Source organism: Triticum urartu, chromosome 4, assembly GCF_003073215.2.
Source record: "Triticum urartu cultivar G1812 chromosome 4, Tu2.1, whole genome shotgun sequence".
In the NCBI taxonomy this organism is placed as follows: Eukaryota; Viridiplantae; Streptophyta; class Magnoliopsida; order Poales; family Poaceae; genus Triticum; species Triticum urartu.
Genome location: NC_053025.1, coordinates 149,970,936 through 149,989,443, shown reverse-complemented (window position 1 = coordinate 149,989,443; position 18,508 = coordinate 149,970,936). Strand labels below are relative to the sequence as shown.

General features: G+C 46.2%; 1 protein-coding gene across 1 annotated transcript; it reads left to right on the top strand.

Annotated features, from left to right (window-relative positions):
• Nucleotides 1-494: 494 nt before the first annotated feature.
• Nucleotides 495-17,699, top strand: LOC125551172 (proline-, glutamic acid- and leucine-rich protein 1-like). The gene is made up of 13 exons (XM_048714330.1): nt 495-916; nt 1,498-1,614; nt 3,011-3,078; nt 3,273-3,372; nt 3,460-3,531; nt 4,357-4,416; nt 4,564-4,693; nt 4,769-4,959; nt 5,083-5,267; nt 5,500-5,627; nt 6,276-6,619; nt 15,690-15,924; nt 16,681-17,699. The coding sequence occupies exons 1-13, from the start codon at nt 650-652 to the stop codon at nt 17,439-17,441; spliced, it is 2,658 nt and encodes an 885-aa protein (XP_048570287.1). The 5' UTR covers nt 495-649; the 3' UTR covers nt 17,442-17,699.
• The last annotated feature ends 809 nt before the right edge of the window (nt 17,700-18,508 follow it).

Genomic DNA, 18,508 nt, shown 5'->3' with positions numbered 1-18,508 from the left:
CATAGAGACGATTGCCCCGTCGTGGAAGAATCTAAAGCTTCTTTATTCAGCATTACCGTCGCCGCCGCCAAAGCCAAGTTGAACAACCCAAAATCCTAAGCTACCAGGGCCCTAACCTAAAGTTAAGACGACCGCACACGCGGGATTCGACGATCTCCCTCACCACTCACGACCAAGAGGTCGCCAACAAAGCGGAGCCGCCGGAAGGATCGGATCCCTGGCGGCGGCTAGGGTTTCCGTCTGCTCGCGTAGGAGGAAAGCGATCTCCCTCACCTTTTCTACTTTGTTTATCGGGTATAATATTATATACATTGATGTTTGTATAAACTTGATCAAGCATAATAATATATTTTTCAGTAAAATAACAATATCTACAAAACTTGTATGCGTCACATTTTGATTTTTTAAATGAATTTTGAGAAAGTAAGTTAGTTTTCTTTTTATTTTTAGACCAAAGTTAGTTCTCTTTTTAAACTACCCAAACTCTGCTGCTCGAAGCCGCTAGGGTTTTACGGCGTCCTATCCCTCCGTCCCGGAGCCGCCGCCTTCTTCGGTCTCTCCTTCCAACCGTCCCTATTATCGTCCACCTCAAGTCCGGCCGAGCCGTCTTTCAGCCCGCCTCCAGTCACATACCCCTCACTAACCAGCGATGGCCGGCGCCGTCGGCTTCCTCGCGGACGTGAACGACCACTGGCTTAAGCCACGTCTGCTCCGAGTGGTGGTTGGCGAGCGGATGCCGCAGCCGGGGAGCACCGTTCCGCCGGAGGAGCTGGCCTTCATCCTCGAGGCGGTGCGCACGCACGGCCTCCTCACCGAGGTCCTCCAGGACCCGTCGGACCAAAAGCTCGCCGAGGCGTGGCGCGCCACGGTCGACGCCTGGGTCGAGCGCGTCGGCGAGCTAGTGGAGAGCGGCTCAGTACGTTGCCGTATCCCCCCCCCCCCTGCTTTCACCGTACTTTGCTAATTTGGTACTGTAAAAAGAATATCTCCACCATCCACCATAATGCTGAACTTGTGTTGCACTTGTATATACTAAACCCAATGTGACAAGGTGTGCGGATTTGAGCTAGTTGTTGCTATACACCACTGAAACTTTAATTCTGTTATGTTTCCTCAGTGCTACTTGTCATTACTCTCTTTTAAAGTTATTTATGTACTACTCCCTCCACCCGAAAAAGGTTGTCCCTTAAATGGATGTATTTAGCACCAAATTAGTGCTAGATACATCCATTTGAGGAACAAGCTTTTTCGGATGGAGGGAGTATGAATTATGCCATCTGGTGAGATAGTTTTATCTGGTATAAGTGTTATATTTTTGTTGTTCTGTGCTGCAGAAACATTCATGCTCGAACAATATACAACATATTCTAACAATAAAATCTAAACATCTGTAACTGTTTTTCTGATAGCTTTAACAGTTGTTAAATCTTTGATGTAAAAGAAAATGTATCAGACATGCTTTACTAATATTGGCGTCCTCTGTTTATAAATCTTTAGCCATATAGTTGTTGGTTGGGAACTTGTTTACTTGGCGTGACTTTCCAAGAGTGCAGCAGTGAGCGCTTTGCTGAATCATACTCTGATTGGTTTGAGAAGATTCTGAGGAACTTGCAGGTACTGCACATTGTTTGCTTCAGTTTTATGTGGAATTTTATGTTCTCGTTTTGTTTTTGTTCTGAGCAATTGTGTGCCCCCACCCCCTGACCCGGACCCCTTGTTTCATCACTGTTCTAATGTCTTGAGAATCCCATTATTAACTTCATAAAAAATGTGTTTAAGTTTGTTTGAATTTGTTGAGCTAATTAAATTCCAAGCAGATTATAGACAGGAAGGTAGTGATATCTGGAAGTATAGAGATATTCCAGATGTGATCAACCTTTGCTGGAATCACACTTGACGTCATACTATTTGATTGACCTCCTTCATGGATAAGACAACTTCCATGAAATGTAGATATTTCAGATGTGATCAACCTTTGCTGGAATTACACTTGGCGTCATACTATTTGATTGACCTCCTTCATGGATAAGACAACTTCCATGAAATGAAATATTTAGGTATTTCAGATGTGATCAACCTTCGCTGGAGTTACGTTTGACGTCATACTAGTTGATTGACCTGCTTCATTGATAAGACAACTTCCATGAAATTAAATGTGATGTTGAGATTTTCTACACCTAGGAGAAAACAGATGAAGAAGTCTGTCCTCGGCACTGATCTCTGTGGGAGTGATATCCGTGTAAATTTAGTGTCCCTTGGGTTAACTTAAGTCTGTTTGGCTTGGCACCTTCTGGCTGCCTGTGTTTGTGGTTGTTCATAACTTTCTTTGTGGATATTGCTATTTTTCTTTATTTCTGGTTATATTGTGATTGTTTTGAGGTCACATCTAAACCGAAGAATGAAATGCCAGTCACCATTTTCTTTATATTTAAATTGTAGGTGTTCAATCTATTATAAAACTGCATTTGTTCACTAGATCACTTTTCTCTAAATTTATTATATATCTGATGCATGCTAAGCTACCACCGCAACCAATCAATCGGAAATTATATTATGTAACGCCATCCATTTGATGTAAATATGAACCTTTATTGGAAAATTATATCACAAATTGAACTTGCAGATGGCATTTGTTCTCATTATTTGACCTATTCTGTATATTTTACCCCCTACATCCCATAATATAAGAGCGTTTTTGACACCAGTATAGTACTTCTGACAGGTGTGTAGTAGTACTAGTTATCTTTATGGCTTCACTGAGCTCATTGGCGTGGTTTTACACACTAGCAAGTTTGACTGATTGAGATTGAGCATGACCTATTTCAACAAACCACATCTAAAGAAAAACCCACCCTAGTAAAAGTTTTTATCGAAGATCTTAAATAATGCTCCCCAGGAGTTCATATAATCCATAGTCTTCACATCCCCAGAGAAAATTATCTTTCTAGTTTTCTCTTAATGAAACATTCTCATACAATTATTTATCTGATATATCTTTTTTTCCTCCTAGAAAGGACCACCTAGCTTGCAACTTGTTACTTTGGTCTCTTGTACTTCCATGTCTGATCTATTTGCGAGGTATGTCATGAAAGCTATGTCCTTTTACTTGCTCAAGCTGTCAAGCACATAGTTGGATTGTAGGTACTTCGTAGTATTGTGAATGTGATTATTTGAAACTAAAGCTCAACAATATGTCCATATCCATTGCCCTTTCTTTTGTGCGCTACTCTGTTTTGTTCAGTTGAAAGCAACATAACTTGTTCTCTGATTAGATTGGCGAAATATTTGAACTTAAAGAAAGAGGCATCATCCTTTGCTGGAAGAGTTGTTGAACCATTGCTGCTGCTTTTAAATGAAAATGGTCCAGTGGCGGTATGTTGTTTTCACCCACAGGCTTACTCTGTTTGATTTCAAGCATGCAAGAGTAAATATGTAATCTACTTCTGTCTGTATTTGCAGGATGAAGCGATTGATTTGCTAAGGACAGTTATTAAATTGTATCCCTCATCTGTAAATCGACACTACAATAAAGTATGTTTACATTTATGTTGTACTCCCTCTGTAAACTAATATAAGAGTGTTTAGATCACTAAAATAGTGTTCTAAGTGCTCTTATATTAGTTTACAGAGGGAGTAGTTCATTTCTTATCGTGAACACATATATTCTTCCTCCAGTTTACAGAAAACTTTAAGTTTTGGTTACGCGTTTAGCCAAAACTTATAAAACTTTGACTCTTATATCTCTTTAAAATACTCCTATTTATGTTAGCCACCTGAAATATTTCTACATGTACCTTTGTCTCGAGAAGTACTTCTATAAATCTAAATTTTACTGGGATTTAGAAATATATTTTCATAGAAATTAGTGGTCAAAGCTATGTTTTGGAGACCATGTCCATATCCATATCCAAAAGCTTATTGTGAACTGGAGGGAGTAGTTTTCTGAGTCTAGAAGGGAGAAAAGTTAATCCTTGAGAATAGCTTCGAAGGAAAAGGTTTGGTTAGGTGTTTTAATAAATAAAATTTTGTAAAAGTTGGTTTCTGGGTGGATGTAGGATCATAGAGTTGAAAGTTTGGAATATCTATTTTTTGTTACTGAATTGGAACATCTTTATTGATGATCTACATGAGCTACTATCAATATGTCTAATTGTGATTTAAATGTAGGTGCGTGGCACACGAGAGTTCTTTATGTGACATGTTCCTTTTAGATTTATTTGTCATGTGTCACTTATTTATCATTTTTTTAAAATTAGTTTCTAGTACATACCTCTGAAACTACAGCAAATGTACAACTCCCTACTATTTTACTGGCTGTTATATTATGTCATATTGTGCTTAATTTACACAATTCAGGTTGAATCCACCATTGCAGCAAAGATTATGAGTACAGAAGTCAATGTAAAATTATCAAAGGTGAGCACTGTATGCTTCATGCCTTATCTTCGAATTAATCTTTTTGGGATGCTGTGCAAAGTAACATTTGTGTGTTTTATTCTCCATTTTGATGTTCTTTCTTTGTGTTGACCAACCTCTGTTTTTTCGCATCTTCCAATCCTTCAGAAATTTGCGAGAGTCTTAGCAATGCTACCTTCTGTCCGAGTATCTGAGGGCACTTGGTCATTGATGATTCAGAAAGTACTGATTGGTATAAACAATCTTCTGAACGATGCCTTTGTTGGGCTGGAAGAAGGTAATGTTTGTCATGAGCTATTTTTATTTTTGGTTGTACCATTTTAGATTGGCTTTGAACAACTTATCTTTGCAGAAAAGAAAGGGCGTGAGATTATGATGCTTCTAGTTCCACCTGGTAATGATCCTCCACCAGTGTTGGGAGATCAAGTAAAGTTGGGAGGCAATCTGCATGTGACAAAGAAATTTCGTGTCTTCACTGTTCCTACCATTTCAGCCCTTGCCCATTGCTGCTGCATGATGCTGACTAGTTATTACCCGGTTCAGGTTTGTCCAAAGCCTCATCTCTTGGTACATTATCATTACTTATTACCTAATGGCGCTGATAAGCTACCATTAAACATTACATTGCTCTAAACCATATTGTTTTACCTGTCATTGTCAAAAAAGGTCACCGTTCCTGTCCGTGCTTTGATAGCTCTGTCACGGAGAGTGCTCTTAGTTGATGGATCATTGCGCAACAAGTCGTTTCCTTCAACTACTTCCTTGCACCAAGAGCTTATTTGTTTTGAGCTTCCATCATTGCATTCATCTTTCTTGGATTTGCTCCATGCAACTATTAAAGGAATGCGAAGGTACCATGTGTATTGCCTCTTATCACTATTATCTAAGACACATCTCAATGTATGTTTTCCACAAGTTTTAAGCTTGCATCAAATACAGCAACATAGACACAAGTGTTTGATAATAATACTTGAATTTTAAGTAGCTTCGGAAACTGGATTTATTATAGAAGTCTAATATTATTCTGGATCTGAATCTGTACTGGAAAAGAAATATCTAAATTATCTACTTGTCATATTGCAGCCAACTTTTACCGCATGCTGCTAATATTGTACGGCTTGTAACTGATTACTGCAAAATTGCGAAGTTACCTACTACGAGGACAAAAGTTTACAGCATTGTTCAGCTGTTGCTGACCTCCATGGGTGTTGGTAGGCGATTCCTTTTGTTTGTTTGTTTGTATGCTCACAGTTGCATGATTTTATATTTTAAGACAAGTTTTTACAGCGAGTTGTTTTGTCATAATTATGTTTAATCATACCTCAGGGTTGAAATGAAATTGGATCTGCCTGTTTACAGAGTCAGCAACAATTTAACAATGATTCCACTTATTTTAGAGTGGAGATAGAACACTAATTCTTGACTTTTTTTCCTGTTGCCACTGCGGAGAAATAGTTTGAAATGCATCATCCTTCAAATACTTTATTTGTGGCATGTTCTGTTTGCACATGCGGGAAAACTATCATTGGTTTGAGGGATATAGTTTTTCTGTTCAGACAAACTTTTGTCAATGATGCTCTCTCAGAACTCAAATTTAACAACAGGCTAGATCTTTGAGGTATGACCATGCTGCATCCAGGGGCGTATGGTCTAAACATATTCCTCCATGTCTTCAAAACATGGAATCTATAACTTAACATTCACATTCCCTGCACTGGTCTGCCTGTTGTTTTTCTCTGTTGATTGACTGTCATACTTCGAGTTGCATCCATACAAATGTTTGGTACATAGCCTTGGTCGTCTTTTAGTCGATTGCGAGTCACGCCCATGGCTGAATAAATGATGTCTTTTGTTACCAGGAATGTCTCTCCATTTGTTAGAGGTAATAGTCAGCAATGCAGTTGGTGATCTGGATGATAATTGTGTAAAAGAAATGACTCTATTCAGCACAAATCCATCAAAAGGGACTAGTGAATCTTCGTCAAAAAGTTACTCCAAGAAGAGGAAGCAAGAACCACAAATACAAAATTCACATGCCTCGGGTTTGGAGAAAGCAGCAATCAGCCCAAAGAAAATGAAAACCTCTTCCATGCCAACTTCATCGAAGGGAATGACCCCTGAAACTCCAGGAGATGTTAGAATGTTCACACCACTCTGTGTTAAAATAGCTGCACTAGAAACCTTGGAAATTCTTCTGAATGTGGTATGCCTAAAATTTATCTTTTCTCACGTGCCTATTATTCGGATTTTTTTCTTATTACTTCTCTTGTTATACTTGTTAGTAGAAAGAGCATAGGTAAGTCTGATTTGGGACTCAATTTCTGGTCTGTTATGAATGTAGCTGGCTAGGCTTTACCCCTTGTTTATAGCTGAAAGGAACTACTCCCTCCGTCCCATAATATAAGAGCGTTTTTGACACGTTTTTGGCCATAATATAAGAGCATTTTTGGGATGGAGGGAGTACTACAGAACCACCTCATTGGCTTTCTTACAGCCTAAGACTTCTTGACTTGACACACTGACTTTTAGCCTAAGACAGACTTGACTCACTAGCTTATACTACCTAAGGAAAAGACTTGACTCATTGACTGACTGCAGCACCATCCCAAACGCGTAGCACGCAGTTCATGGAATTTCACCCGCCCTAGTCCTTAGAATGTCAGTGAATTGGTCTGTGGTGTTGATGTAGTTGGCTCTGACACTCCCATCCTCCAAGCAGTCCCTGATGAAATGGTACTGTAGATCGATATGTTTGCTGTCCACCATTAGCTTGACTGCCTCAGCTTCTCTCCCATTGAGTTCATCAAGCAGCCGAGCCAGCCAAAGTCCTCGTGTTGCAGCAGATGTGGCAGCCACATACTCTGCCTCACAGGAGGACAGAGCCACCACTCGCTGCTTGAGAGACTGCCAGCTCACCAAGCTGCTACTGAGGAAGAACATCATGCCACTTGTGCTCTTCCTGGTGTCAATGTTACCGGCGAGGTCACTATCAATATAGCCAATCAGCCGTGTCTTTCCAGTCTTCCACCTGTAGTGTAGACCGTAGTAGCTTGTGCCAGCGATATAGTGAAGGATGCGCTTCACTGCCATCATGTGCTCTTGTAGGTTGCTCCATGAAGCTACCCACAAAGTCGATGGCGAATGCCAGATCGGCCTTGTGCTTTTGTGGGCTGCCAACGATCCTTTGATACTCTGTGGCATCCACCTTTTTTGCCGTGCTCTCACGGCTCAGTTTCGGTTGCCCCTCACATCAGAGTGTGAGCTGGGTGGCAGCCTTCCATTCCTCCAAGCTGAATGCGCGATGCATAGTGTGCCTAACATAGTCTGATGCCATAGCCATCTTGCTGGACTTCGATTCCGAGATAGAATGACAGCAGTCCAAGGTCACTCATCTGGAATTTTGTTTCCATCTTGTCCTTGAAGCTCTCAACTCCGCCTATGTTGTCTCAACATAGCCGGTCCCAAGCCCGGGTAAAGGAGGAGGGTTGTGATAGGCTTGGCGAGCCAACGTAAAAACTCAGCCACTCTTACGGAGATGAAACCCAAAAAAAGATTTTTGTGGGGACCGGATTATCCTGGTCAAGTTGGTAGTTGAGGACTTGGTTCTCAATGTTATCAGAGCGTATGCCCCGCAAGTAGGCCACAATGAGAACACCAAGAGGGAGTTCTGGGAAGGCCTGGAAGACATGGTTAGGAGTGTACCGATTGGTGAGAAGCTCTTCATAGGAGGAGACCTCAATGGCCATGTGGGTACATCTAACACAGGTTTTGAAGGGGCGCACAGGGGCTTTGGCTATGGCATCAGGAATCAAGAAGGAGAAGATGTCTTAAGCTTTGGTCTAGCCTACAACATGATTGTAGCTAACACCCTCTTTAGAAAGAGAGAATCACATCTGGTGACTTTTAGTAGTGGCCAACACTAGCCAGATTGATTTCACCCTCTCGAGAAGAGAAGACGTGCGTGCCTAGACTGTAAGGTGATACCTGGAGAGAGTGTTGTACCCCAGCATAAGCTGGTGGTTGCTGACTTCCGCTTTCGGATTCGTGTCCAGCGGGATAAGTGTGCCAAAGTCGTTAGAACGAAGTGGTGGAAGCTCAAGGGGGAGGTAGCTCAAGCGTTCAAGGAGAGGGTCATTAAGGAGGGCCCTTGGGAGGAAGGAGGGGATGCGGACAATGTGTGGACGAAGATGGCGACTTGCATTCGTAAGGTGGCCTCGGAGGAGTTTGGAGTGTCCAGGGGAAGGAGAAGCGAAGATAAGGATACCTGGTGGTGGAATGATGATGTCCAGAAGGCGATTAAAGAGAAGAAAGATTGCTTCAGACTCCTATACCTGGATAGGAGTGCAGACAACATAGAGAAGTACAAGATGGCGAAGGCCGCAAAGCGAGCTGTTGGTGAAGCAAGGGGTCTGGCATATGAGGACCTCTACCAACGGTTAGGCACGAAGGAAGGCGAAAGGGACATCTATAAGATGGCCAAGATCCGAGAGAGGAAGACGGGGGATATTGGCCAAGTCAAATGCATCAAGGACGGAGCAGGCCAACTCTTGGTGAAGGACGAGGAAATTAAGCATAGATGGCGGGAGTACTTTGACAAGCTGTTCAATGGGGAGAATGAGAGTTCTACCATTGAACTGGACGACTCCTTTGATGAGACCAGCATGTGTTTTGTGCGGCGAATCCAGGAGTCTGAGGTCAAGGAGGCTTTAAAACGATGAAAGGAGGCAAGGCGACGGGCCCTGATTGTATCCCCATTGAGGTGTGGAAAGGTCTCGGGGACATAGCGATAGTATGGCTAACCAAGCTTTTCAACCTCATTTTTCGGGCAAACAAGATGCCAGAAGAATGGAGACGGAGTATATTAGTACCAATCTTCAAGAACAAGGGGGATGTTCAGAGTTGTACTAATTATTGTGGAATTAAGCTGATGAGCCATACAATGAAGCTATTGGAGAGTCATTGAGCATCGCTTAAGAAGAATGACAAGCGTGACCAAAAATCAGTTTGGTTTCATGCCTGGGAAGTCGACCATGGAAGCCATTTTCTTGGTACGACAACTTATGGAGAGATATAGGGAGCAAAAGGACTTGCATATGGTGTTCATTGACTTGGAGAACGCCTATGATAAGATACCGCAGAATGTCATGTGGTGGGCCTTGGAGAAACACAAAGTCCCAGTAAATTACATTACCCTCATCAAGGACATGTACGATAATGTTGTGGCAAGTGTTCGAACAAGTGATGTCGACACCGATGACTTCCCGATTAAGATAGGACTGCATCAGGGGTCAACTTTGAGCCCTTATCTTTTTTGCATTGGTGATGGATGAGGTCACAAGGGATATACAAGGAGATATCCCATGGTGTATGCTCTTAGCGGATGATGTGGTGCTAGTTGACGATAGTCGGACGGGGGTAAATAGGAAGTTAGAGTTATGGAGACAAACCTTGGAATCGAAAGGGTTTAGGCTTAGTAGAACTAAAACCGAGTACATGATGTGCGGTTTCAGTACCACTAGGTGTGAGGAGGAGGTTAGAGCATCTCCAGCCGTTCGCCCTCCCAGGACGCCGAAAAAACGCGTCCTGGGGGCGAGTCGACGAGATTTTCGGCGAGGAGGTTAGAGCATCTCCAGCCGTTCGCCCCCCAGGACGCCGAAAAAACGCGTCCTGGGGGCGAGCCGGTGAGATTTTCGGCGTGGGGGCGACTGCGTTCCCAGTCGTCACCCCCAGGTCGGCCCCAGGGCTAAACGAATTCGGCGTTTTTTTGGCACAAACTCGTCGAAATTCATCCAAACTCGGCGACATTCATTCAAATTTGTACAAAAAACAAATAAAAAAAAACAAACACGGCCTAGCTATGCCGTCCTCGCCGCGCCTCGCTGCCGTCCGACTTCTACATGTCTAGGCGCTTGTAGAAGTCGGTGTAGTCTCCGCCGCCATCGTCGTCCTCGTCCTGCCACCTGCTGTCGTCCCTGCTGCAGCCCTGTCCAGGGTCGCCGACGCGGGATGGCCCGGCCTCCTCCTCGTCGCTGTCGAGGTAGAGGACGCCGTCCACCTCGCGGACGGGGCGGGGGTGGCGCGCCTTGAGTTCCTCAAGGGCGCGGCGCTGGCGAGCCACCTGCTCGCGGACGTAGTCCTCCCTCGCCCACCTCAGGGCCGTCTCGTCGGCGGCGGCCATCGCGAGGTGCTCCGGCTTCACTGGGAGCAGGGGAGGCTTCGGCTCGGTTTTCGGCCGGACACGGCGCATGCGACCGCCGCGACCTTCCTCGGGGATGGTCAGGGCGCCGCTGCGGGTGCGGCGCCCTAGCGGGGACTCCCCCGCCGTGTCCTGTGGCTCGTGCTTGACGGCGAAGGCCGCCGGCGAGCCGCCCGAGGAGGAGGTCGTCGCGTCCGACAACCGCCGCGGCATCCACGAGCTGCCACGGCGGCGAGAGAAGGACGGGGGTGCGGGGGCGGGGTACTTGAGGCGCGGCGTGTTGCCGGCCTCGATGTAGTCGAGGACGTGCTCGAGGGTGCGGACGGGCACCCCCCACCACTTGCGCCGCCCTTCGGCGTTGTGGCGGCCGCGAGGCACGACGCCGTTGGTGGAGGCGATCAGGCCGTCGCGGCGGTGGTCGAAGTAGATCTCTGCCCGCCGGTCCGCCCCGGTGGGAGCGGGTGGCACCGGCACGCCGCCGGCGCTCAAACGCCACGCGCCCGGCACCCTCATGTCCGGGGGAGCTGGGTAGTCGGCCTCAAAAAGGAGGCGCGCCTCCCACTCGTGGAGGTGGCGGCGGCCGAAGCCGTTCTTCGCCGCGGAATCGCCTGGGTACCGCGCTGCCATTGCTCGTCGGTGGGGGAGTGGAGTGTGCAAGCGCGGGGGGGGGGGGGGGGGGGGGGGGGGGGGGGGGGGGGGGGGGGGGGGGGGGAAGAGAGGCGATGTGCTGCGGTGTGGCGTTCACCGGCGAGGCGGGCGTCTTTTATAGCCGGAGCTGGGGCGGCGGGAGGTGCATGCCAGGCGACGCGTGGCGGGCGGCCGTGGCGCTGGGCCACGCGACGCTTCACTGCGCGGCATCAATGGGCATGCTGACCGGCGCGCTGCATCGCGGCAGGCGCGTCATCAATGGAGGCGAAGGCGCGGCAGCGCGGCAGCTTTGGCATTGATTCCCGCGGGAAACGAGGCGATGTGGACGACGAAGCGGCGCGTCGCTGACAGGGCGGGCCCATCACAGTTCGCGCCAAAAATGGTCCGTCCGGCGCCCCCAGGCGACCCCAGCGCGCCGGGTTCGAGTTGGGTATGCTGGCGTCAATTTCGGCCCAATCCGGCGGAAAACAGGCTCCTAGGGGCGCGACTGGGCCATTTTTTCGGCGTCGGCGCCGAAAAAGTGGCCTGGGGGGTCTGTTGGGGGCGCGGCTGGAGATGCTCTTAGCCTTGATGGCCAGGTGGTACCTCAGAAGGACACCTTTCGGTACTTGGGGTCAATGCTGCAGGAGGATGGGGGTAATTGATGAAGATGTGAACCATCGAATCAAAGCCGGATGGATGAACTGGCGCCAAGCTTCTGGCATTCTTTGTGACAAGAGAGTGCCACAAAAGCTAAAAGGCAAGTTCTACAAGACGGCGGTTCGACCCGCAATGTTGTATGGCGCTGAGTGTTGGCCGACTAAAAGGTGACATGTTCAACAGTTAGGTGTGGCGGAGATGCGTATGTTGAGATGGATGTGTGGCCACACGAGGAAGGATCGAGTCTGGAATGATGATATACGAGATAGAGTTGGGGTAGCACCAATTGAAGAGAAGCTTGTTCAACATCGTCTGAGATGGTTTGGGCATATTCAGCGCAGGCCTCAGAAGCTTCAGTGCATAGTGGACGGCTAAAGCGTGCGGAGAATGTCAAGAGAGGGCGGACTAGACCGAATTTGACATGGGAGGAGTCCGTTAAGAGAGACCTGAAGTATTGGAGTATCACCAAAGAGCTAGCTATGGACAGGGGTGCGTGGAAGCTTGCTATCCATGTGCCAGAGCCATGAGTTGGTTGCGAGATCTTATGGGTTTTACCTCTAGCCTACCCCAACTTGTTTGGGACTAAAGGCTTTGTTGTTGTTGTTGTTGCTCGTCCTTGAAGCTCTCCACTGCTCCCTTGGATGAACCAGTGATGATTGTTAAGCTTCATGCACTAGCCAACGCAACCAAAAGTTCGAACTGATGGAAAGGGCTAGGCAATCCACATATACACTTCAACACCCCCTCTCACGTGTGACGCAGAAAGTCAACACGTGAACAGACTCAGAGGTATGGCTCAAGAGGCCTATAAGTGGACAAAAGGGGGCAGCAGTAATTTTTGAATAAATTGCCAAAGCTAGGACTTGAACTCAAGACCTTAGACTTTGATACCATGTTAAGCTTCATGCACTAGCCAACGCAACCAAAAGTTCGAACTAATGGAAAGGGCTAGGCAATCCACATATACACTTCAACAATGATCAAACCATCCACAGACTCCAATGGGCACGATTTCGTCACCGGTGACGCTCCGGTGGATCGCGTGCTTGTGCCCGCTATTTTTGAAGCCAATTTCCTTGAGCGTGCAGTAAAGCTTCGCGTCCCGTGCTCGTGGCGCCTGCCTAAGGCCATAGAGGGCCTTGCGCAGCCGCATGACTTTTCCTTTTTCTCCGGTGATGATGAACTGAGCGGCTGCTTCACATAGACCTCCTTCAGTTCTCCATTATGGAAGGCTGATTTTACGTCCATGTGGTGGACGGGTCACCCCTCCTGGGCAGCCAAAGCAAGCAGCAGACGGATGGATTCCATGCGAGCCACAGGCTCAAAGACTTCATCAAAGTCAATGCCGGCTTGCTGCACGAAGCCGCATGCAACCAGCTGTGCTTTGTGCTTGATCACCTTACCAGTTACATTTTTCTTCAATTTGTAGACCCATTTGAGGCCTACTGGTCGATGCCCATGTGGTAGATCGACGAGCTCCCATGTCCTGTTCTGCTCCACTGCATCCATTTCCTTGCGCATGGCTGCTTGTCATGCCTTGTCTCTCTCAACTTCTGCAAATTAGCACGGCTCCCCCGTGCTCGACGAGTGCAGCTTGGCATCGAGGTTGCGTGGCGCAAGTCCAGGCAGTGGTTCTCTAATCAGATTCTAGACCATGCGATAGCGAACTGGTGTGTCGCGGTGAGCAGCATCGAGTCGATCATCATGTGCTGGTGTTGTGACAAATTCTGGAGTTGCTGGAGCTGATACAGGGATGGTGGTGTGGCAGGTGAAGTACCCCGAGTCACATGTCCTGTTGACACAGGCTCAGCTCGCCCTGAGCTGGACGCGTAGCTGGGCGCCTTCGCTGCGTGAAGGTAGATGTACTGGATATCGAAGTTGCTGCCTGAGCGTGCGCTGTCGTCCGCTCCCCAATATCAGCCACGTTCTTCATCAAAGATGACATAGTGGGCAATGCAGATGCGTCTTGTCACAGGGTCCAGCAGCTGGTACGCCTCACACTTTCCTAGCCGATGAACACAGCGGGAGAGCTGCGGTCTTTTGAGCTTACTCAGGTTACCCTGTTAACATACGCCAAGCACCCAAAGGTGCGAAGGTTGTGGACAGCCGGCTTGTGGTCTTGCCACGCCTCGCAAGGTGTCTTTTCCAGCAAGGGATTTAGTGGGAGCACGGTTGAGCAGGAAGACAGCAGTGCTCACAGCCTCCCCCGAAAATTCAGTTGGCGTGCTCCTCTGTTTCAGCAGAGCATGCACCATTGCCACCACCGTTTAGTTTCGCCACTTGACGATGCCATTTTGCTGCGGGGCGTAAGGTGCAGAGAAGTGGTGCTCGATGCCTTCATCAGCAGTAAGCGGCAAACCTGGTCGAGATAAACTCGCCGCCGTTGTCCGTGTGGAACACGCCCAGTTTGCATCCGCATTGAACTTCTGTTGCTGCCTGAATTCTTTTGATGACATCAGGTGTGCTGCTCTTGCCAGCCAGGAGCATCACCCACATGTAGCGAGTGGCGTCGTCCACAAGCAGCAAGAAGTAGCGCTGTCCTCCAGGTGTCGCCGGTGAAACAGGACCACAGAGGTTGCCTTGAACGAGCTCAAGTAGCTGCTGCGCGCGGTACCTTGCTTGCCGATGAATTGTGCCACGTGACGATGCTTGGTGATGATACATGTCACAGAGCTGCTCCATGTGATCCGGCCGTGGCAGCCAGCGTGTCATGGCGAGGCATCACATCTTCTCCAATGCGTCGAAATTGAGATGCCCATACCTCATGCCACCGCAAGCCATGTCGTCGTGGCGGGGTGAGAGACATATTGGCTGGATCACCTGAAGATGTAGGAGGTAAAGGCGATTCCGGCCAGTCTAACCCGAATAAGGAGTCAACCTTGCTGATCCCAGATTCGAAGCACACGTCTTCTGATCAGCCCACATGCATTCTCATCTAGCTGACAAATGCTGATGATCGAGTTCTTAAGCCGTGGGATGTAGTGGACACCGCTGAGGGCCTTGTGTTCGCTGTTCTTGCCAGTGAATATGATTGTGTCCATGCCGCAGATTTTGACGATGGAGCCATCACTAAATTGGACTGTGCCGATGATCCTGTGGTCGAGCTCGGCGAAGGCATTGTCGCTGTTCTTGCCAGTGAATATGATTGTGCCCATGCCACAGATTTTGACGATGGAGCCATCACTAAATTGGACTGTGCTGATGATCGTGTGGTCGAGCTCGGCGAAGGCATTGCCGTGGCGTGTCATATGATTGGTGGCACCGGTATCGAGATGCCATCCTTCGACCTGCTTATCATTGTCGCGCAGAGTGTGGTTGCTGAAGCAATTCCTTTTTTTCATCATATATATAGAGTTGCGGAATAAATTGAAATTTATATAGTTTTATTCATATATATCAATAAAATATAGGGTTTAGAAGTAATTTTCTTGATTGCTCCCAGCCGCTCATCATTGTCACGTAGAGTGGTTGCTGAAGCAATTCCTTTTTTTAATCATATATATATAGTTGGGTAATAACTTGAAATTTATATAATTTGATTCAGATGACAATAAAATAGAGGGTTTAGAGGTAATTTTCTTGATTGCCATGCTGAAGATGTAGAGTCCCTTTGGAATGGGGTAGCTTTTATCATGAAATAATGACACTATGCACTACAATATCATTTAGAGTCATTTGCAATGTTATCTAATTGTCACAATGGTGCTTGGGTCTCAATTGTCTGTGGTTACATTGTCTGATGTATAATTGCAACAATCAGATGTAATATACATTTTATTGCCTTTATCAGGGGGGTTCATTGAGGACAGATCACTGGAGGGCAAAAGTGGACTTGCTCTTAATTAACATAGCTACAAGTGCTTGTGACTCAGGAGCAGGGTATGAGCCATCAACAACCAAAGTCGGGGAGACAAGCATATCAGACTTTCGACTTGCTTCATATAAGGCATTGCTGGCATCTTTTCTTTCATCTCCTCATGCCCGGCCACTTTATTTAGCCCAAGGAACTGAACTCTTCAGAAAAGGTAAAATCTCATGTCTATCATTTACTCCCTCCGTCCCATAATATAGGACGTTTTTGCAAGCTAATCCTATATTAGACTAGCCACAATGGGTAGTAACATAGACTAGTAACATGCATATGTTACTAGTCTATGTTACTACCTCTATAGTGGGGAGTAACATATGTGTAGTAACATGCGACACTTTATTTATTAAGCTATAGACTCATCTTGCCTTAATATGTGTGATGTTACTCATACTACTAGTAACTAGCTATGTTACCACTTTGCTCTCTCTCTTCATTTATTGCTTGCCACATCATCTATTTTATCTAGATACGTGTGATGTTACTACCTATGTTACTTCCATTGTGGGTAGTCTTATGGGATGGAGGGAGTAGTTGTCTACAGATGGAGTAATTAATTTTGTGTCTCGTAATTAATAGATGGTTAACTGAAAGGAAAAAGGGAGAGTTCTGCTTGAACTATCTCTGGATATATACAACAAAAGCAGGCCTTGTACTATTAGCTCTATGACATGGTGCAATCTGCAGCTAGATCAAAAGATAAAATATACTTGGTACATTCATACACATGATTCATGCCTGTCCACGTGAGCGCATGAGCTTGATTTGCCTTTGTGGCCTGTCGATTTGGTATATGGAAGGAGTTAGCAGTTGGCTAGGGTGGCTCCATATTTTCATGAAAGTAATAGTGTTGGCTAGGGGGGTTCCAGATATATCCTTTAAAGTAACAACTATCATCTCTTGTTTATTACAGGGAAGCTAGAGATAGGCACTACGCTCGCAGAGTTTTGTTCACATGCTTTGCTGGCTTTGGATGTTCTTACGCACCCTCGAGCCCTTTCTCTAGAAAAGGCAGGTCCTTTAGTCCCTGGACTCAACCGCAGTGAACCAGAAAAGGCAATTTTTGGTGCTGGCACATTTAACTTTTCACCATCCGAAGGGCAGCGCCAGGTTATTGCGGATGAAGATACTTATGATGATTGGTTGCCATCCATCAAGGATAATGAACCGACAGAAAAGTCCACTCTTGTAAAAGAAGTTCCGCAAATTGGTTCACATACAATTGCTGAGGCAGTAGAAGATGTTCCTGCATGCAACAGGAGTGATGCCATTATGGTGGTTGCGACCACAGAAAAAACCTCCCAGCCAATGACAGTGGATAATCCTTCTAGCTCCAATGCTGTTTCAAATCCAATCTACTCAAGGCCACCTGAAACACAGAAAGCCACAGCTACCCCCTTTCGAGAGGAAAAGCGTGCTGATCATGTTGATTCTCTTCTTCAGAATATTGATTCTCTTCTTCAGAATAAAAGCTCAGCTGCGGTCAACCTACCATTCCGCAATCTGGCAACCTCAGGTGATAAACCATCTGACCCAGGTGTTGCTGCTCCGAGCAGCTATAAAGATGTCTCTTCAACCCGCTTCATTCAGCCCATCAAGGCAGACTTGTCTGATACAGAGTCAGGAGACTCTATGCCAGAGATACAAGACGGCGACCCGGATTCTGACTATTGAGCTTCCTTCAATCAAGGACAAACATATACCCTTGCCTTTTTTCGTCCATCTTTATCAGCATATCCCTTGGGGTCAGAGCCATTTTTGCTATATATATGGCTCTGTTTATCTAAGAATGACCATCGGCTTAACGTTCGTGTATTCTGTTGCTTTCTGTACCTATGACACTTGCATGGTTTGCCAGCGCCTTTGTGCCCAGTGCAAGGAAGATGTGGCAGCTCTGTAGAAAAATTATACGAGGATTTAGTTATTTCTTTTTTTGAGGACTTGAAGAAGAGGGACAAGTTGACAAACGTTAACCATGAATTCCAAGCCAAGAATCGCCAGCTGTTCAAGCAGAACAATAATATAAAACGCCAATGGTTAACTGTATAACACTTGCTGAGTTGGGTAGAACTAATTAAGCTAGACTCCATTCACGAAAGCATGAGTACAAGCACTTGTTTTTGACATCAGATCTTGTTGTAAGGTAACCATTGTTAATTAACTTCAGATCATCGTAGAAGCAACAAAAAGAAACATGGTATCAAAAGGAAAAAAAAAATATGAGACCAGGTCTCACGGTTAGCAGGTGAGACTCGTCCTGACACGTGGCATTCACAAATCACAAAGTATCTAATCTCTCTCCCTTTTCCTTGATTTTAAGTGAGGGGTGGGGGATGTTTTGTGATTTGTGAATGCCACATATCAACCATGAGAATGGGTCTTGCGTGAAACCTTTTCTCATAGAATTCTTTTCCGTATCAAAAGGTATTCTGCGCTGCCAAGTTCTGTATCCTTGACGGCAGCATGAAAGGAACGCCATCCAGTTTATATCGCCATAGACGAGGGCAAATTTGTTGGGCCAATTGATCGTTTGCCGCCTTTGCTCTGCCTCGGTCAAAATGACCCATCTTATATTGCAATTGATTGTATGAGAGTGGACGATCTGCACACGGGCATCTGCATCTGCTTTTCAAAAATGTACTTTTTACATGTTTTATAATGTTTAAAAATTCATGTTGGCAAAGGTATGTTCACGGTACAAAGTTTTGTGTAAAGAAGTATTTTTGTTTTGTTTCAGTAAA